The sequence below is a fragment of the Podarcis gaigeae genome (genome assembly GCF_964106915.1).
Source record: "Podarcis gaigeae genome assembly, chromosome: Z".
Taxonomy (NCBI): domain Eukaryota; kingdom Metazoa; phylum Chordata; class Lepidosauria; order Squamata; family Lacertidae; genus Podarcis; species Podarcis gaigeae.
Genome location: NC_139691.1, coordinates 19,254,426 through 19,274,319, shown reverse-complemented (window position 1 = coordinate 19,274,319; position 19,894 = coordinate 19,254,426). Strand labels below are relative to the sequence as shown.

General features: G+C 45.4%; 1 protein-coding gene across 1 annotated transcript; it reads right to left on the bottom strand.

Moving 5' to 3' along the window:
- Window positions 1-265: 265 nt before the first annotated feature.
- Window positions 266-15,616, bottom strand: UBAC1 (UBA domain containing 1). Its single transcript, XM_083722407.1, has 10 exons — window positions 13,338-15,616; window positions 12,582-12,702; window positions 11,937-12,010; window positions 10,414-10,521; window positions 6,117-6,219; window positions 5,733-5,841; window positions 3,882-4,119; window positions 3,185-3,271; window positions 1,808-1,946; window positions 266-1,117 (listed from the first exon to the last, which is right to left on the bottom strand). The coding sequence occupies exons 1-10, from the start codon at window positions 13,473-13,475 to the stop codon at window positions 1,002-1,004; spliced, it is 1,233 nt and encodes a 410-aa protein (XP_083578533.1). The 5' UTR covers window positions 13,476-15,616; the 3' UTR covers window positions 266-1,001.
- Between the last annotated feature and the right edge of the window lie 4,278 nt (window positions 15,617-19,894).

The following is a 19,894-nucleotide window of genomic DNA, read 5'->3' as shown; positions in this document are numbered from 1 at the left end:
AAAGGTACATGATATTAGCCGCTTAATGCCAGGATTTATCCTTCTTCGCTACCCTTCCTGAACACTTGCGTTGACATGTTCCTGAAGATATGTTATGGCCTTGATTCAGTTACCCTGTTCCTAGCCACCAAATCAGCTTTTCTTGGTTACACCAAATCTGCTCTTAGGGTAGGCATAAACCAACCCTGTTCCCAGAGGTCCAACAGCACTTGGTCTCACCCCCACCCGGTCATGCTGCCCTCAAGAAACAACTAGCACAGACAGCCACATGCAAGATGTGTTTTATTCTCTGCGAAGGAACCCTGACCAAAACCAGGCCCGGCCTCAGAAGGGCTTCAGACAGAAAGAAAAAGCTGGAGGTGACCAATTCTTATGTTCTTAATGCCAGCTCCTTCAGATGGGGTGAGGAAGGTTACTTCCAGGGTCTCTCTATTCCACAATGACAAAAAACAGAATGCCAGAATGGCATTTGTTATCTCAGTGCAGAGGTAACTGTATGAGGAGAAACAAACATTCTGGAGCTGACACTGTGGGGCCAGTCAGGAAGAGGCCTCTGCACTCAGTCTGAACATTAAAAACATGAATTATCTTTTCATTTCTTCAATAAACACATTCTGAGATAACTGTGAACACCTTTTCATGTGTTTAGATGTATAATTTCCTGTTTCTATAGAAACACTTGAAAGAAAACAAACACCTAAGTCTTCAAACCATCTTCCACTAACACGGGGTGTGTGTGTGTGGAATAATAATAATAATAATCACACAGTATGTAAGCCAGAACTGCAAACAAAAAAGTGGGTGACACAGCAACCCCAAAATGCAAAGAGTGAACACCCAACACACTACTTCTGCTCTCTCCTGGTAAACAATTTGCCCTTTTTGTTCTTCTGGAGACTCGGGGCCAAAAAGAGTCCAAAATGACCATACAAGCAAGGATGTTTACTCCTCCCCCCTTCTTCTTGTTCTTCATCTTGTTCTTCTTCCTCCTCCTCTTCCTCCTATGTGCGATTCAGCGTCTGGAAGATTCGGGAAATCTGTAACATGACTGGCCCTGTTTCCGGATCGTTCATCCACTGAGTGCTGTTTAAAGGGTTTTCAAGCATGTCTTCAAAGGCTGCCAAAGAAAGGAGGGTGGGGATGTTCAATTTATAAGATACAAGATAAACTACAACATTTTATGCATTTCCCCATCTCAGTTTCCAACCTGGACTCTGAGTTCAGTTAAGCAGCCAAAACAAGCATCAACTGGAGAGACTGAAAATTCCCTTACAAAAAGTAACTGGTCCAATAGGCTGAACTACTTTTGCAGTTTAATTGCTTCAGATTCCATTTTGTTGCCGTCTTTAAGTTCTTATCTGAAACGCAATACCATTTTTTGTAAGCCTCCTGAGATACTGCAGGATTTGGGGTTGCTTAACACAAAGGGATGCGGGTGGCGCTGTGTGTTAAACCACAGAGCCTAGGACTTGCCGATCAGAAGGTCAGCAGTTCGAATCCCCAAGACGGGGTGAGCTCCTGTTGCTCGGTCTCTGTTCCTGCCAACCTAGCAGTTCGAAAGCACCTCAAAGTGCAAGTAGATAAATAGGTACCGCTCCGGCAGGAAGGTAAACGGCGTTTCCATGCGCTGCTCTGGTTCGCCAGAAGCGGCTTAGTGAGCTGTACACCGGCTCCCTCAGCCAATAAACCAAGATGAGCGCCGCAACCCCCGAGTCAGCCACGACTGGACCTAATGGTCAGGGGTCCCTTTACAAAGAGTCATACTAATTCAGCCCACACAGATTTCCCATGGCACAAGAGTACTGACCGAGCAGCGTTTTAGGATTTGTGAGTCCCAACTGTACCACTGGGTTTTCTAGGATGGCTTGGAAGAGGGGGCTGGCAGGATCTATCCCCTTGTCTAAGTCTTCTGGGGTGGGCTTCCGGTCTCCCAACAGCCACTCACACTGCAGAGCAAGTCAGAAGGAAATATGTTAAGGCAGCAAATCCTTTTACAGTGGTACCTTGGGTTAAGTACTTAATTCGTTCCGGAGGTCCGTACTTAACCTGAAACTGTTCTTAACCTGAAGCACCACTTTAGCTAAAGGGGCCTCCCACTGCCGTTGCGCCGCCGCCACACAATTTCTTTTCTCATCCTGAAGCAAAGTTCTTAACCTGAGGTAATATTTCTGGGTTAGCGGAGTCTGTAACCTGAAGCATATGTAACCTGAAGCGTATGTAACCTGAGGTACCACTGTGCTTCCCTTTCCCTGTAAACACAATTCACGCATGGCTCTGCTTTTTAATGCTTAGTTTGGAAGTCTTAGTACAGTTTCCGCACAAAAACAAGGGTTACAATTCAGACACAGACAAAGTTTCTTAAGAGATTAACTGAAAGCAGCAGAAGCTCACCCAGGAAGGAGACAATTTCTCCTGCTACACGGTCCTGCTTTTCAAGCATTTTCTAGAGAATCTGGTGGCCAGATGAAGCAGAAGACCCACCCAGCCCAGCATCCTGTCCTCACAGTGGCCAACCAGATGAACTAAAGAAAAGCCCCCCAGTGCAACAGCCTCACTCCTCGCTTGCTTTTACAGAGCACCCATCTTCTAACAACATTTGTTTTCTGATGAGGGAAACAAGAGCATGGCAGACGAACACAAGCTCCAAGGAAGCCAATGGAGATTTCACACAGAAGCAGGCTACCTGCTCTAACCCCTCTCTACTACTACCACCCCAGCCCAGCAATGGTCCTTTCCAGTATAAGGCTTGGCATTTGCCACCCACTGCAACTTCCATGTGCTATCCCGCTTAACACTAGCTCCTCACATGTGGCTTCCAACTCCCAAGCCCAAAGGAGTCCTAACAGGATGAACTGAAATAAGCTGCAGCTTTATAAAATTCTCCACTAAGCAGGAATTACTGCATTTGATGGCAAGGATCAAGGATTGCGCCAATTCAATTGCACTGGGGTGGCACGGGTTTTTTAAAGAGGGAAAATTACATGCATCTCCACATTCTCAAATGCAAGGATCCATTCTTGGTGCATCTAGGAAAAAGCCATGCCATCTGCTAAACGTTCCCCATAGAAGGGACCTTGAAAGAATTCACCCACATCATGAGGCTCATCACCCAAGGTGCATGTGATGGTTTGGGAGGCAAAAGAGAATAGGCAGAGCCCCCAGGCATGATGGTACAGGTACTCACTGCTGCATTCTGCTGGTTGTTGTTCACTCGGAGGGCATCCACCACCTCTCTCTCATCAAAGCCCATCTCCATCAAGGCGATGACAGCCTGAAAGCAGAACCACAGAGCTTATGTCAGGGGCAAGGGCAAAGCCCTTCCAAAGGTCTACAACATACAAGGGCCAGGAGGTGACGGCCATACCCAAGTACGTAGCAGAAGAGGAGGAGAGAGGCCAAGTTTCTAGGAGCAAGGAGATTGTAAAACACAAGCCTGTCTGTAAAAGGGTATGCATTGATTTTGATGAGCCCCACTTGTCACCACTCTCTGAGATGCAAAAATATATCACAGGCTAGATTGGGCCCTTTTGGTCTCAGTGCTGGAAAATTTGAAGTGGGTGTTTTGACAGCAGCAGCACTAGAGATGCCTGCAACAGCCCAGGGGACAAGGTGGGAAGCTGAAGAATTTCTAAATGGTTACCATCCTACCCAAAAGCATTTTTATCATGTTGGCTTTTTTGGGGGGGGGGGGGGAACAGACGGCCACAGCTTTCAGATTAAAAAAGCAGTTACCACAAAATACCCCCATTGTATAGAATCAAATGTCCATTTTGGGAATCTGACACACTGTGGACTGAGAATTTATGGACCATTTCCAGTGGCATCAGCAGACTCTCACACCAAAATCCAAAAGAATACATGTGCACATACAGAAAGCATACCCGCGGATCAGGCCGGAACTCTCTTTTCCTGCGGATCTTCTTGAATATTTCTGTCAGCTCATCTTTTGGCTCTTCTCTCCCGACTTCTTGGTTGGGCCCCTCAAGCGCCTGGGCAGGGGGGCCTGCCACTCCTTCCACTGAGGCATTTTCCAGAGAGAACTGACCTGGCAGGGGGGCATCAACGGTGGGGTCATCCGAGTGTTCAATCAGCCACTCCATGGCCTGAGTCACAGACATGCTGGGTGAAAAAGTTGACAAGTAAGGAAACAGCACCAACAACATTGGGGCAGAAACAAACTGGGGTGGGGGTGGGGGTTTACCCTTTGCCGATTCTCAGTGGACTTTGGCTCCTGCCACTTTTGCCAGTGGCCCTGCAAACCACAGTGACTACCAGCCACACTTTTGTACTTCAGTGGAACGGACTCCCTTGCAAAGTGGTGAGCTCTCCTTCACTGGAGGTTTTTAAGCAGAGGTTGGGTGGCTTTAGCTGAGCTTCCTGCACTGAAGGGGTTGGGCTGGATGACCCACAGGGTCCCTTCCAATTCTATAGTTTTATGATTCTATGAGACAAGAGAGCCTGGGAGAGAAAGAGCATTATGCGTGTGCACCAGAAACAAGCTGGAGGAAATGAAGGACAGCTGAAACTCTGTGGAACTGCACACCTGGAACACAGAGACCTGGGTGTTGCTGGGGACCTTTAGCAAGCCATAGAGGGGCAGGAACTATGGCAAGTGCTCACAGAACTCAACGCCAACTGGCTAATTCAACCTGGAAACTTGGCTGCGCCTCCCATTCTAAGCTCCAGCATTCACCATTCACCACCAATGCCCTCAAGAGCAGCAGAAAGCTACAACTTCTGTTTATTCTGTGTATTCACAAAACTGAAGAGGCAGCAAGTGGCCAACTCTACTTGCTCCTGTCACTTGAAAACAGGCAGCCAACCACCTCTTCACACTCACTTGCACTTCTGTCTACCAGCAACAGCCCCCTGGCTCATAAAACCTATAATATGCTTGGGGAATATGTTGGAAAGGGAACAGGGAGAGAAATCACATGGTGGCTCTCCCTGGAACCTTTCTTTTTTTTAAAAAAAATAAGCATACCTATACAATAGTAATTCCAAATAGCAATGCAATCATGGGAGAAGGAGCCTCTCCAATTCAGATTCATTTACTGGTATCAAGTCATCAGACCATCACTTAATATATATATAATGCTTAATAAAGGGAACAGCTCATCCTCAGAAGTGAAGCACAAGTTCAATATAAAGGGTTATAGCTCCTGTTGTCATGTTGGTTAATTTCAATGAGTGCTGTGGCTATGGACAAGCTGGAAGGTGTGTAGAGGAGGGCAACCAAAATAATCAAGGATATGGAAACCAAGTCTTAATAGTTGATGGAATTGAGTATGTTTAGCCAGGAGAAGAGGACAATGAGAGGAGATATGATAGCTATCTTCAAATATCTCAAAGGCTGTCCCATGGAAGATGGGGCAAGCTTGCTTTCTCCTGCTTTGGAGAGTATGTTCCGAACTAATGGATTCAAGTTGAAAGGAGATTCCAACTAAACACTGGGAATAACTTTTCTGACAGTAAGAACTATTCAACAGTGAAATGGACTCCCTCAGAAGGTGGCGGACTCTCCTTCCTTGGAGGTTTTTAAGCAGAGGCTGGATGGGCATCTGCCATCAGTGCTTTAGTTGAGATTCCTGCATTGCAGGGGGTTGGACAAGATGGCCCTCAGGGTTCCTTCCAGCTCTACAATTCTATGAGTCTTCACTTACAGTCTTCTGTGGGGGGGGGGGGGGCAGGGACCCATCTCAAGGGGAGGCTCAATTGCCAGGGACACCTACTGGTTCAAGCGAAGGGCTTTGACCGCTCTGCTTTCTGGGAAGCCCATTTCTGTCAGTTGGCGCAAGGCAATCTCATCCACTCGGTCGTCCTCATCTTCATCCAGCATGGCTAGGGACAAGAATGGCAAGGTCAGTTCACACCTCAGCTCTATCAGCGCTGGGGAAAAGCAGGTCCATGTGTGCTTGGGGCATCTTTCGCTACTCGTGAAAGCAGGGGGGCACTTGCTTCCCTCCATGCTTAAACTTCCCCAGACCTTCCCAATCTCCAAAACAGTGCTTGCAGTCCATGGAAGGAGCCATGTCAGCCCCTCTGTATGACCAGTGGACCAAACACACCTCAGGATGTAAGTCCTAGGAAGAAGGTCAGAAAACACCCCATCGTACCATTTGCTTTCTTAAAGAGCTCAACTGCATCTGGGTTCAAAGCTAGCAGCTTCTGGGCAACTTCTATGAGAGAAACCAAGATCTTCCGAAGCTCCGTCTGGAACTGAAAGAGGGAAGGCAGTCAAAGCATTTTGTAGGTCACTTGTCAGGCATGCACCTTCCACCCTTGTTCCTGTGCCAGGAGCGAGGGAGGGCAAAGAGTACTGAGCAGAATGAAGGGGGTGAGGAAGGTATGGGGGGTTTCTTAAACACCTTTTTTTCACCCTAAGATTTATAGGTAGGTTACAATAAAACAACAATACAATGTTCAAATCAGAAAAACACTGTGGGGCTCAGGTGTCAAAGGCCCGGGGAAAGAGGTGCAGCTTAAGAATACACTCATATTACGCTAATAGTAGAAAAGCACCATCCATGAAATCTTGCAAATAGTCAGTCAGATCACAACATCTTATTAACCTGATTGCTTTCCAACACACACAAGTTATTAGTTCCATCAAGAAAAGGAGGATGCCAAATCACTGGCCTGATTTGCTAGTGACATTCAACCATAGTTAAAAATAAATGATGGTATATGGCACCAGACAGACTAGCAAAAATGAATAGATTGATTAGTAATAAATGTTGGAGATGCAATAAGATGAAGGGCACTCTATACCATATGTGGTGGACATGTTCAGAGATCAAAAAATTCTGGGAAACGATCCATGAAGAAATTAAAAAAATAATAAAGGTTTCATATAACAAAAGGGCAGAAACGTACTTATTAGGAATTTTGAGTAAAGATATCCCCAAAGATAAAATTAACATATTCCTATACGCAACAACAGCAGCGAGAATGTTGGTGGCCAGTTACTGGAAAGTAAATAACATCCCAACAAAAAAAAGGAATGGTTAAGTAAACTATGGAGTTAGCAAAATTGACGGATATAATAAGGCATAAATCTAAAACTATGGTACAGAAACAATGGGAATGCTTAAATGAATATTTACACAAACAGGGATCAAATACGAAAGTTTGATTGTGCTTAGACTAACCTTGTGAAGAATACAGAGAATACAAAGATTAGATGGACTCCGAAAGAATTTAAGGAAAGGAAGGGACTGAAGAACAGATGTAAAGGTGAATTAGATAACCAAGAGACGCGTGGTGAATGCGGTGGAAGTCTTTTACAATATTTTAACTAGGATTTAAATATTGTAATGTTTGAAGTATGAATTTGGAATAATTGATTATGAAAAGTATTTTTTCTCTTCATTCTTTTTCTTGTTTCTTTCTTTTATCTTTTGTCTTTCTTCCTTTCTAATCTGCATTCTGGAAAATTGTGTAGACAAATTGTTTTTATGTATGGTTATGTATTGTTTCTATTTCTTTTTTTTCTATTCTTTTTTTGTAGCGTATAGTAAAAATAAATAAATAAATAAATAAATAAATAATGGCTTAGCACAGGGGTGGAGAATACCTTTTGGTCTGAAATTCAAAAGCAGCCAACCTTCCACGCATGACACTGACAGACGGGCAGCCATAGCTAGAATCCAGAGCTGTCTGAACTGGGTACCTTTTCTGCTTCCCTGACTCCAGCAAGATGGGAGCCAGACCCAGCTTTGTGTATGCTCTGATGTGGCAATAGCAGGAGCAGTGTAGGGACCCAGCGAGGATTCATTAGTACAGAAGCATGCAACTACTTTGCAGTGAACCATCACTTATGTTTAATGATGGCTAAACAGAACCATAATTTGTAAACTGGGCTCCTAAAGGGCAGGAGGGAGCAGCTGTCCCTGGGTGCTCATAGCCAACAGAGTAAAGGTAAAGGACCCCTGGACAGTTAAGTCCAGTTGAAATCGACTATGGGGTGTGGTGCTCATCTCTTTTTTAAAAATAAAATTTTAAAGTAGTTTTTCCATAACAAACATCATATAAAATAAACATTGATACAATATCGCAATGTGGGAATTTCCCCATCCTGTGACTTCCCTCTACCCTCTCCATGGTTCCATTATTTTTGGTTATATCAAGCATGTCCAGGTCATACTTTCCATCTGTATATATCTAATTCTTATCTATCATCATAATACTGCAAATGTTTTTTGAATCCTGATGTATCAACTTGTATACAATGCTTTGACATATATGCAAAAAGAAAAAAAAATCCCATTCATTGTTAAATTTGTTATTATCCTGATTTCTGAGTCATCCTGTTAATTTTGCCATCTCTATATATTCCATCAACTTAATTTGCCAATCTTTTTTCGTGATAATTTTTTCCTCTTTCTAGCATTTGGTTATCAATATTCGTGCAGCCGTGGTTGCATACATAAATAGATTTTTATATTTTTGGGATATTTCCCTTGCTGTTATTCTTAATAAAAAGACTTCTGGCTTTTTAACAAAAGTTATTTTAAGCATTTTTTTCAATTCATTATATAAAAAAAGGTAAAGGTAAAGGTACCCCTGCCCGTATGGGCCAGTCTTGACAGACTCTGGGGTTGTGCGCCCATCTCACTTAAGAGGCCAGGGGCCAGCGCTGTCCGGAGACACTTCCGGGTCACGTGGCCAGCGTGACAAAGCTGCATCTGGCGAGCCAGAGCTGCACACGGAAACGCCGTTTACCTTCCCGCTGGTAAGCGGTCCCTATTTATCTACTTTCACCCGGAGGTGCTTTCGAACTGCTAGGTTGGCAGGCGCTGGGACCGAGCAGCGGGAGCGCACCCCGCCGCAGGGATTCGAACCACCGACCTTTCGATCGGCAAGTCCTAGGCGCTGAGGCTTTAACCCACAGCGCCACCTGCGTCCCAATTCATTATATACCCTTTCCCAAAAATTCTTCATAACTTTGCATTGCCACAACACATGATAAAATGTACCATCTACCTCTTTACATTTCCAACATTTCATTTCTTCTGATTTGTACATTTGTGATCATTTTACTGGCGTTAAATACCACCTAGACAGTGGTACCTCAGGTTAAGTACTTAATTCGTTCCGGAGCTCCATTCTTAACCTGAAACTGTTCTTAACCTGAAGCACCACTTTAGCTAATGGGGCCTCCCGCTGCTGCCGCGCTGCCAGAGCCCGATTTCTGTTCTTATCCTGAAGCAAAGTTCTTAACCTGAAGCACTATTTCTGGGTTAGCGGAGTGTGTAACCTGAAGCGTATGTAACCTGAAGCATATGTAACCCGAGATACCACTGTATATCATTTTCATATAATTTTCTTTTAACAATGTACAAGCCGTAAATTTCAAATCATTTTCCCACAATTTTTTCCAATCTGACATTTGGATATTATGTCCCAAGTATTTGACGTCTTCATCCTTAGTATCCCATTCAAGCAACAAGCTACATATTCTTGACAATACTCTATTATCACATTCATTTTTATCAATGATATTCTTCCTATCAATGACATATTTATTATTCTCCAAATCTCTAAATTCCTCTTTATCTCCTTCCATGTTTTTTAGTTATCTTTAATTATATTTATATTTTTTGCTGTTAGCCAAATTCCTAAAGAATTCACTTTTTAATGAATATTTATACCTGCCTTCTCTTCTATCTTCATTTTCTCTTGTCCTGAGACATTTTTAACTATATGTTTTGTTTTTGCTTTACTTAATTTAAAACCTGATACTAGGTTGATTTTTAAAATTTTCCTCAATACAGTGGTACCTCTGATTATGAACTTAAATTCGTTCCGGAGGTCCATTTTTAACCCGAAACCGTTCTTAACCTGAGGTACCACTTTAGCTAATGGGGCCTCCCACTGCTGCCGCCACGCGATTTCTGTTCTCATCCTGAGGTAAAGTTCTAAACCCGAGGCACTACTTCCAGGTTAGCGGTGTCTGTAACCCAAAGCGTTTGTAACCCAAGGTACCACTGTACTTCAGATAACAAAACTATCGGATCTTCCACAGTGATTACTGCGAATGATTTCAATTTATAGGCTTTGCTCCCCACCTTAATTCCTTTAATCGCATTGTCCAGATCATGTGGCAAGACTAAACCACTTCTGGTGCACGAAACACTGTGACGAGTATACCTTCCTGCCACAGCGGTACCTACTGATCTACTTGTGCTAGTATGCTTTCAAACTGCTAGGTTGGCAGGAGCTGGGACAGAGCAACAGCAGCTCACCCCATCATGCTGCCAACCTTACAATCAATAAGCCCAAGTGGCTTAGTGGTATAGACCACAGCACCACGTGCATCCCTAGCCAGCAGAGTAGTGACTACTAAAGATCGCTGAGCAGAGCTGATGGGCCCCAAACTGTAGCAGCCCAGAAGAGGAGCAGAGTACTCACATCCCTCATACTGTGGTGAGCCACGCTGCGGTCCACACTGTGGGACGGGAGGCTGGTGGTTGCCTTCAGAATTGCCTCCTTGTCAGGTGCCTTCTGTTCCTGTTTCCGCTAAAAGAGAAGTGAAATATGCTGTCTGCATAGTGCAGCAATCTCCTTCAAAGAAGCAGACATCAATGAGACAAGAACCAGCTCCTCCAGAAAGGAAATGCCCATTCCACTTATAATGAGGGTTTCATTTCTTGAGGAGCCTTTCTAGTTCCTTTAGGGAACCACCCTCCCACTCTCTGCCAATGGTGCCCACCAGGTGGGGGGACGACGCAACAGCCTCCCTTTTCCAACCACCCAATATGCACATTTTCTTGGCCAGCTAGTCATGCCTCTTGCCTTGCAGTTCTTTTCATCTCCTCCACAAAAATGTTGGAAAAAAAATATCCCCTGGCCCTTTAAAAAAAATGCCTTACAAGATGTGTGCAGTGATAACTGCTCCCTTGGGGACATACAAACACCCTGCTTATCAATTGAGGATAGGAAGGCTGCCAGCAAGCAGCTAAAAATAGAACCGAGGAGATCTTGAATGATCAGCACACACCGCCCAAAATAGGCTGCAGGGACATAGAGCTCAAAGACGGTGGGGGGGGTAGGGGGGAGAGAGCAGCTGCTTCCCACCTGCTGCCCAGATCTGCCTTTGCCGCCCAACATGCACACACTCAGCCACACAGCCCTACGTCCTATTTTTTTAAATATAATATTTATTGATAGTTTTTATCTTAATTACAATACCAAAGAAACAATATAATATCACACATCTTTTAACATAATTTTCTCAACTTCTTGGACTCCCTCACATCTCCCGCTCCTGCATTCCTGACAATAAATTTCTATCCAGCAAATTTATCCCCTTTTTTCTATTCTTATTATCTATTTTCTGATGTTGTTTCTCTAATTTAGGTAACTTTAATTCAAATCTCAAAAATTAAAATATAACCTAAAATTTCCCAAACTTTGCCTTTTCTTAAATTTAGCTTCTCTTCATATTTCACTTCACCTAGCTTAATGGTGCCAAGTTTTTTATACTCTGGCATCCTTCTTAGCATTCATACAGTTTACAATATTTTTGTAAATAAATCTTAAATTTCTTCCAGTCTTCCTCCACCGTCTCTTCTCCCAGGTCTCGGATTCTGCCAGTCATCTCGGCCAGTTCCATATAGTCTATCAGTTGCATCTGCCACACACAGCCCTACGTCCTAAACCTCACTTTTAAAAATTTTCCCAGTGCCCTGGGAGATCTGCTCTGCACTGGCTTTAGGGGCTCCCATGCTGTCTGTTTTTTCACAGAGAGACTCACAGGGTAAACACAGGCAGACTGTGCCTTAAAGGATGCAAAGAAAGAAGCAGAAATACTCCTACAAGCTGACAAGATGGACTCTCTCCTGAAATCCAAGCCAGATGAGCCACAGGTATCTTTCTACAACTTGTCAAGGCAAAGGCCAGAAGAAGCCACCCCGCAAGACCCCTGGACTCACTTTTTCCTCTGCAGAGATGTCCACCATTTTTGGAGGGGCAGGTGGAGCTCTTTTCTTGACTAGCACTAAAACATCTAGAGAGAGAAGAATTGTCTGGAGTCAGAGAACAAGCCTTCCTTGCACATTTTCTGCAAATGGGGTATGGGAAGATAAAGTATTCTGCTGTGTTATGCCCCCACCAGTAGAAGATGAGTCCACAGGGAGAAATGAAATACAGGCAGCCCCCGTTTACATGGGTGTTCTGAGGCACAGCACACATCAGTGAAATATAATTGAAACCCATTGAAAAAGCCTGCAAACACCCTGTTCCCCCTTTTAGTGATGCTTCAGTAATTTTTTCATTATGCTTCCAGGTCACTTCTGGCTTCAGCATGATGCGCGTACACACAATTGTGCACATATTTAATGTGCATAAACGGGGAGTTGCCTGCAGAGTAATGACTTTAATACTATTTCTGAGGACAGCATATGGCAGTAAATAATACAGTCACATTCCCCTCAGTGTCCCGAGTGCTTAAGAAGCTGAAAGTTGTCCTCCAGACAGCATTTCAGGTGGGCACACTTCTGCCCATTGCTTAAGACTAATTGCACAGTCTGGGTATCTGGATACTCCTTGGGGTGTTACTTATCACAACACTCCCTTACCTTGGTCTTGAATATTTTCCTCCAGGACCGTTTTTGTGTCGGTCAGCACCTTTTCTGAAGCAGCATGTATCAATTTATGGTGTGTTATACATTTTGGATCCTCCAGGCTGCCGGGTGCACACTGAGGTGGGAAAGTAAAAAGAAGCAGAAGCTGAATCAAACTACTAAACTGGGGGCGGGGATGGGGTGTGTGCGCACGCAAGTCTTTTCCACCTGGGCCAAACGCTTCCAAGGTACATCGCAGCAACAACAAAACAAAACAAAACCCAGCCCCTATGTTCTGCAAAATCACAAACGGTCAGAAAAACCCTGGGAGAGAAGGAAGTGAACGCAAGGTAGAGAAGGTTGGAACTCCGCAGCTGAACACCAGCTTCACCTGCAGAAGGCCTCGCGGAGGAGGGGGCATAGCAGCACCCCTGACTCCAAGCCCCAGAGGGCCACGGGTCGGATCTGGCAGCTTCTCGAGGCAACAACTGCGACTGCAAGCGGGGCGTAGCTGTCAACTTCTCCCTTTTCTTGCGAGGAATCCTATTCGGAATAAGGGAATTTCCCTTAAAAAAAGGAAAACATTGACAGCTATGAAGCGGGGAGGCGGGCGCTTCTACCAGCCGCCGCTTCAACGCTGGCTCTGCAAGGCCTCCCCCCTCCCGCTGATGAACCCAGCAGGATCGGGGCCGCTCCGAGCACATAAGGACCCCTGGCCAGGCCAGCATTCAGCGTTCCCCTCCGCCCCCTCCTCTGCTCCCCTCCGCTCACTCGCTTGAGGCAGCGCTCTTTGAGTCGCTCCACGGCCGCGTCCTCGGGCACCTCCTCCAGCCACTCGGTGCCGTCCAGGGCGCAGACGCGGACCCGCAGCACCTTCGCCGCGAAGATCTTGTCCTCCTGCACGAACATCGCCGCATCGCCGCCGGGAAGCCGCCCAGGGATAACGCAAGGATGCGAACGGCCGGCCGAGAAAGGAGACCGGAAGTGGGCGGGGAGAAGGGAGGGGAGGGGCAGGAAGCCCGTCGCCCGTGGGATACCGGGACCTGCAGTCCCAGCCTCTGCCGCGGAACTACCCGACGCTCTTCCATAGAGATAGGAAAGCTGTGGAGTGGATCATTGCCTGGTTGACAGGGGCAATCTCGGGGGCCGTTTCCAACCCGCCCACTCCGTAGCTCCGCCCCGAGTAGACTCCCGCGGAACTCCATGGGGAAAGAGCAAACTTTCCGGCTCTTGGCTCCTCTTTCAGGCGCAGTTTTCAAACATGAGAGAACAGCTCTCATAGTATGCAGGTGACCAAAAATAGCTTTAGCCTATGTAATGAGACAGGAATCCAATATCTCTATTCAGTTACTAACCTGAAAACTATGAAGAGATCTGGCCTGAATAGAGATATTGGATTCTTGGCTCATTACATAGGCTAAAGCTATTTTTGGTCATCTGCATTCTATCCCTTGCTTTTCCCTGTAGGACTAATTGCAGTCGTTAACAGTCATCAACAGGTTTACCATACCCATAGAGTCAATCACCCATCTCCTACTACCCTTCTGAAAAAACTCCCACCCCACCCTCCCACTATATATAACGGTCTAGTGACTTATGTTTCAGTGTATCTGAAAAAGTGTGCATGCATACAAAAGCTTATACACAGAACAAACTTAGTTGGTCTCTAACGTGCTACTGGACGATTTTTTTAATTTTACACGGAGGGGGTGCTGGTAGGGCTAAGAGGTTGAAAAGTTGATTGCAGCTTAAAGTGGGGGGAAGAGACCTACAGCCTCACAGTGTAGGCCAAGGTTTCTGTTCCCACACTGCAGGTGTGGGATGGGACAGTGAAAACAACTTACACAGCCTTGCAGTGTAGTTCAGAGAGGAAGAAGGGGGCTGTACCTAGACAAACCCCTATAGTTCCCTGAGAAAGGCTTTGCTGGTTTTTCATTACAGCTGAAAAGTCTTAGTAGTTTGTTAAGGGTTCCCACTGCCTGCAGTAGCATCCCTGCATCAAAGACATCCGAGAAAGTAGCATGGAATGGATGCTGTCTCCCCCACTTTTACTATTACAGTATATTCAGTGCTATTTTTCTAGAAAAAGAGGTGCCAGAACTCACTATGAATGCTTCCCTTGTTTTCTTATAATGGTAATGGCATCCAACTGAGAGGTGACAGAACTGAGTTCCAGTGAGTTATGGCTGAAAAAAGCCCCAATTATATTATGTATTTTATGTTTTAAAATGTAAAAGGCCCAGTGGTCTCTTGATTTTATTATTATTATTAGTAGTAGTAGTAGCAGTAGTAGTAATAAATTGTACAGGGTAGAGGTGGGAGCTGGGTGAAGTTGGTTTTGCAACCACGTCCCCTAAAGCTCAAGGTATTTTTCTGTCTTTTGGTGGGGAGAGAGAGAGAGAGAGAGAGAGAGAACACCAGCTGCTCCCCAAAACACAGAATTCCCATTTTCTGCTCCAGAGTTTTGCATGTCCCCTGCACATATCTACCCAGGTTTACTCCAGAGTAAGCTCAGTGAGGCTGACTCCCTGGCAGTTTTCGAAATTAGCCAGGCTCCAGTCGCATTTTGCATCTGTATTTTGACCACTTGCGACCAAGCGAAGATGCCTGGGTGCCAGGATGACTCTCAATATCTCATTGGATCTGGATTATTTTCACACACTAATATCCCATCCTGTAGAATTCTTTCAGTTTTATTTTATCTGCATAATTGGAATGAATTTCTGGAACCAAATTGCTTTTTCTGTGCAGCCTGAGCAGGAGCAGTCACCATTAAGAAAAAGAGCTTGGAATAGGTCAATATATACAGGAACTGTCCCTGAATGAAGTGAATTTTCTTCTTTAAGTTCTCAGAGCTTTTAAACTAGCTCTAGATTGTCATCAAAACTAGCCAGATGTTTAACTGAGAATCAATCAAAGTCAGTCCACCATTTGAAAAATAAGACTTTAGAGCCATCTTGCCCAAAAATGACAACAAAACATTCCATTTTGGTGACTACAACCTTGGTTTAAGCAGTCATTTGGGACCTAGCTGTGAGTTTCTAACACTGCTCCCTGGTGTGTCCAATGAGGGTTGACCTGAACACCCGCAGAAAGTGAGTGTGGGGAAGTTGGGTCCCACTTGTGTCATAGTCTCAGTTCTCGCCCAGAAACAGAAAACATTTCAAAGATGTTTTTTCACAATAGGTTTTGACAATTTGATTTAGAAGGCACAGCAAGGCAAAGGCAAAGCCATCCTTTGTGATGGATTAGTGATGCTCTAGAAATGACAAAGCCCCACAAGAGGGCAGAGGAGGGCTGGAAGCACCAGCCAGAAAAGATTGAATCATCTCCACCGCATAGAATCGCAGAACCTTAGAGTTGGAAGGGACCCCAAGGGTCATATAGTCCAACTCCTTGCAATGAGAGGGTCTTGGGGGTAGCAGCCGCTTAGAACATCTGCTGTGATTGATGGATTCCCATTAGCAACAATACTTAACTGGAAAGTGCAACACACACTTCTTTTATTGCATTTTACCTATTTACTTCAAATCAAAGCAATGAATTTCATTCATACTTTACTTCCCTTGCAATGCAAGGTACAGGGTGGGCACAAACAAAGAGACACACGACTCCAAGGCAGGCAGAAAATAAGAAGTCAGATGAATACACCTTGGACTCCCCTGATATCAATTTAGCCTACCAGCTCCTGACCAGGACCGCCCCTCTTCCCCAGCCAAATAAAACTCCTTTCCTAGACTGATGAAAGCAAAGGGACATCAGCAGCCATGGGAACGGCTAGACACTTCTATTTTGATTCCTGGCACTCTGCTTTGGGGATCTGAACTGAAAACTTTGTTGCCAGGTTGAGAAGCGCCAGTTCAAGGCAGCACCTGGAGCCGGACTCCTGAAGGCAACTCATCTTGGGATTCTTATGGCCTCCCCTTTCCCCACAGGAAGTTTGGGGGCAACAGGAGAGGGTAACAAGTTATGCTGTGGATGGTTTGAAAAGGGGCTCCAGTTCCACCACTTTCCTTCATTGGAAACTGTTGGCTGGGGCATGCATGTGGTGTTGCTACTTTCACCTGTGCTGCAATGTGGCTGCTAAACAGTGTTATGTGACCTCAACATTGCAACACTTCTTTCCCCATGTTTCTAGAGTGAGAAGGGGTTTTTTGTGGGGGTGAGGGTTTTTGCTGGGAATAAGCCATTCCCCCATGCAACCTGCCAGATTGGTTCATGCTCCGACGGCCTCGGCTTAGTATACCTGAAGGAGCATCTCCACCCCCATCATTCTGCTTGGACACTGAGGTCCAGCGCCAAGGGCCATCTGGCTGTTCCCTCACTGAGAGAAGCAAAGCTACAGGGAACCAGGCAGAGGGTCTTCTCGGTAGTGGCACCCACCCTGTGGAATGCCCTCCCATCAAAGAGATAAACAACTACCTGACATTTAGAAAACATATGAAGGCAGCTCTGTTTAGGGAAGTTTTTAATGTGTGACATTTTAATGTATTTTTAATCTTTGTTGGAAGCCACCCAGAGTGGCTGGGGAAACCCAGCTGGATGGGCAGGGTACAAGTAATAAATTCTTCTTCTTCTTCTTCTTCTTCTTCTTCTTCTTCTTCTTCTTCTTCTTCTTCTTCTTCTTCTTCTTCTTCTCCCCCTCCTCCTCCTCATCCTCCTCCTCCTCCCCCCTCCCAGATTCATCAGGCAAACCTCTAGCCATCCCTGCACTGAGCTTTGAATGATCTTGAGGATTGAGATAATTCATTCTTTTTTGTCATTTCCAAATATTCATAAAACTCTATTGCTGTACCGTTTATTCCTTGATGGTTTCCTTAAGGGATGGGGTGGCTAGCGTCCCTTGATTTCCAGTATTGTACAGACCCAACTCCATTACTTTGCTTAACTGTGTGCCCTAACTGGGTAGAGTTGGGTTTAGATGCTTAAGGTCTATGTATGCAAAATACCTGAAGAAAGCATTACTGTCCTAGTACAAAAGTTGTATAAACAGATGTTTTGCCTCTGGAAGGAACATAGTAGAATCACAGAATTGTAGAGCTAGAAGAGATCCTGATGGCTATTTAGTCCAGTGTTCCCCAACCTTCTTCCGACCATGGCTCCCTTCCAACCTGGTTTCCTTCCTGTGGCCCACCCCATGGGCATGGCTAAAGCGGGCAGGTGGGAGCAGCTGTCTCCCCTAAGTAACAAATCAATATAAATCTGAGGTTCTGCCCCCCCTAACCAAAGTCCTGGCTACACCCATGCCTCCTTCCATCCTACTGGTAGAAAGTTAGCTATTTAAATGTTTTGTTTGTAAATAGAACATGTTAAATTTATATTTTTTATAATTTATACAAAGTACAATTACAGTGGTACCTCGGGTTAAGTACTTAATTCATTCTGGAGGTCTGTTCTTAACCTGAAACTGTTCTTAACCTGAAGCACCACTTTCGCTAATGGGGCCTCCCGCTGCGGTACACTGCCACCATGCGATTTCTGTTCCCATCCTGAAGCAAAGTTCCTAACCCGAGGTACTATTTCTGGGTTAGCGGAGTCTGTAACCTGAAGCGTATGTAACCCGAGGTACCACTGTACATAAAATGATAGAAACAAAATGAAACATTGTTGAAGCAGAAAAACATAGAATCATCTTTCTAGTGCAACCTCCTGCAATGTAGGAAACTCTGCTAAGGCATCCATGACAGATGCCCATCCAACCTCTGCTTAGAAACCACCAAGGAAGTTGAATCCAGAACCTCCTGAGGGAGATCCATCTTCCATGTATTAAAAAAGTAAACAATACTTAATTGACCCTAGTTATTTGACAGAGGTGGAAACCTACAGATACAGTCCAAAAGGCGCACAGGGAGTTCTGTATATATGGGAGAATTTTAAAAAGAAAGTGGTCCTCGCCGACTTGGTGCAAAAAGATCTTGTCATTCAGAGAAGCCCTGGCTGCCTAGATAAAACACTATAGCCCCACACACCCTTACCTGGGAGTAAGGCCCACTGAACTCAGTGCGGCTTTCTTTTGAGTAGAAGTTATTTACTAGATGCAAGTCAGAAGCACCAGATAACCCTACTCAGCTAGGCACCGGGGTGGATTTCACCAGGTGCTTTGCAGAGCTGGGCCAACGGGCCTTGCGTCCCTTGCCAACATCCAAAGGCCCTGATCCACTAGGTGCTGGGGTGGTTTGCACCCTGCACCTTGCAGAGTCAGGCCCAGGCTACCACTGCATCCAACATTGGAGGCACCAACAAGCAGCTCCGGCTTGCCCAGCCCTATCAATTGCTGCCCCACCACTGCACTCACCTGACCTGGGGTTCTGGACAGCAGGCTCTACTGGTCAAAATGGGAGGCTCAGCAATCACCCTCTCCCTCCAGAAACAAACCAGGACTGCTCCAAGAAAACCCATGTGGCAAAAAGGAGCATTAGGACCTGATTGGCCACCCCCTTACCCACTTGTGATTGGCCAAGCAGATAGCCAGTCAATCAGGATTTTTTTTAAAAAAATGATTTCCCCCCTTTACTTCTCACTTCCCTCTGTGGCCCCCTAGCCTTGTGCTGTGCCCCACCCCCATTTACGGGATTTTCACCTGTGGCCCCCTTGGAATATCCTGGGGGCTCCCAGGGGGCCGTGTGGCCCCGAGTTGGGAAACACTGATTTAGTCCAACCCCCTGCAATGCAGGAATCTGTCTAAAGCATCCCTGACAGGTGGCCACTCAATCTCTGATTAAAATCCTCCAGTGAACTAGAGACCATCACCTTCCAAGGGAGTCTGTTCCACTGGGATAACTTGAGACACCTGAAGGTGATGGGTTTCAGCCTACATAGGGCAAAAGATCCTTGCATTGAAACGTGTTGGACTAGAGGACCCTCATGGTTCCCACCCCTGAACAAAATTCCATACCCAGTCTGCATTTGTAAGAACTCAATCCTTTAGTGTGGAAGCACCTGTACTTTGGAACTCCCTGTCTCTTAATATCAAGCAGGTGCCTTCCCGGTATTCCTTTGGTGACTGCTAAAAGCATTCCTGTTTTGATAAACCTGTCCATATGCTTAGAAATTTTAATCTGTTTTTATATTGTAACTTTTATATGTTTTAAAGTATTGTTGTATTTTTGCCCTGGATTTTAATGTTTTATCTTTTTGGTACCGTATTTTTCGCCATATAGGACGCACTTTTCCCCCTCCAAAAATGAAGGGGAAATCTGGGTGCGTCCTATGGGGCGAATGCAGGCTTTCGCTGAAGCACCGACCCCTCTGGCTCTCCAGGCTTCAGGAACACATCCGCAGCCTAGGCAGCCCTGCGGGAACTCCCGCAGGACTCCCTACGCTGCGGA

Excerpts from the sequence above, each read along its gene's own strand:
- UBAC1 (XM_083722407.1), bottom strand. The coding sequence starts at position 13,475 with ATGTTCGTGCAGGAGGACAAGATCTTCGCGGCGAAGGTGCTGCGGGTC. Across the intron at positions 12,011-12,581 it reads GGAAAATATTCAAGACCAAG|ATGTTTTAGTGCTAGTCAAG; the intron begins GTAAGGGAGTGT and ends TTCTCTCTCTAG. Across the intron at positions 6,220-10,413 it reads CTCACCACAGTATGAGGGAT|TTCCAGACGGAGCTTCGGAA; the intron begins GTGAGTACTCTG and ends TCCCTCTTTCAG.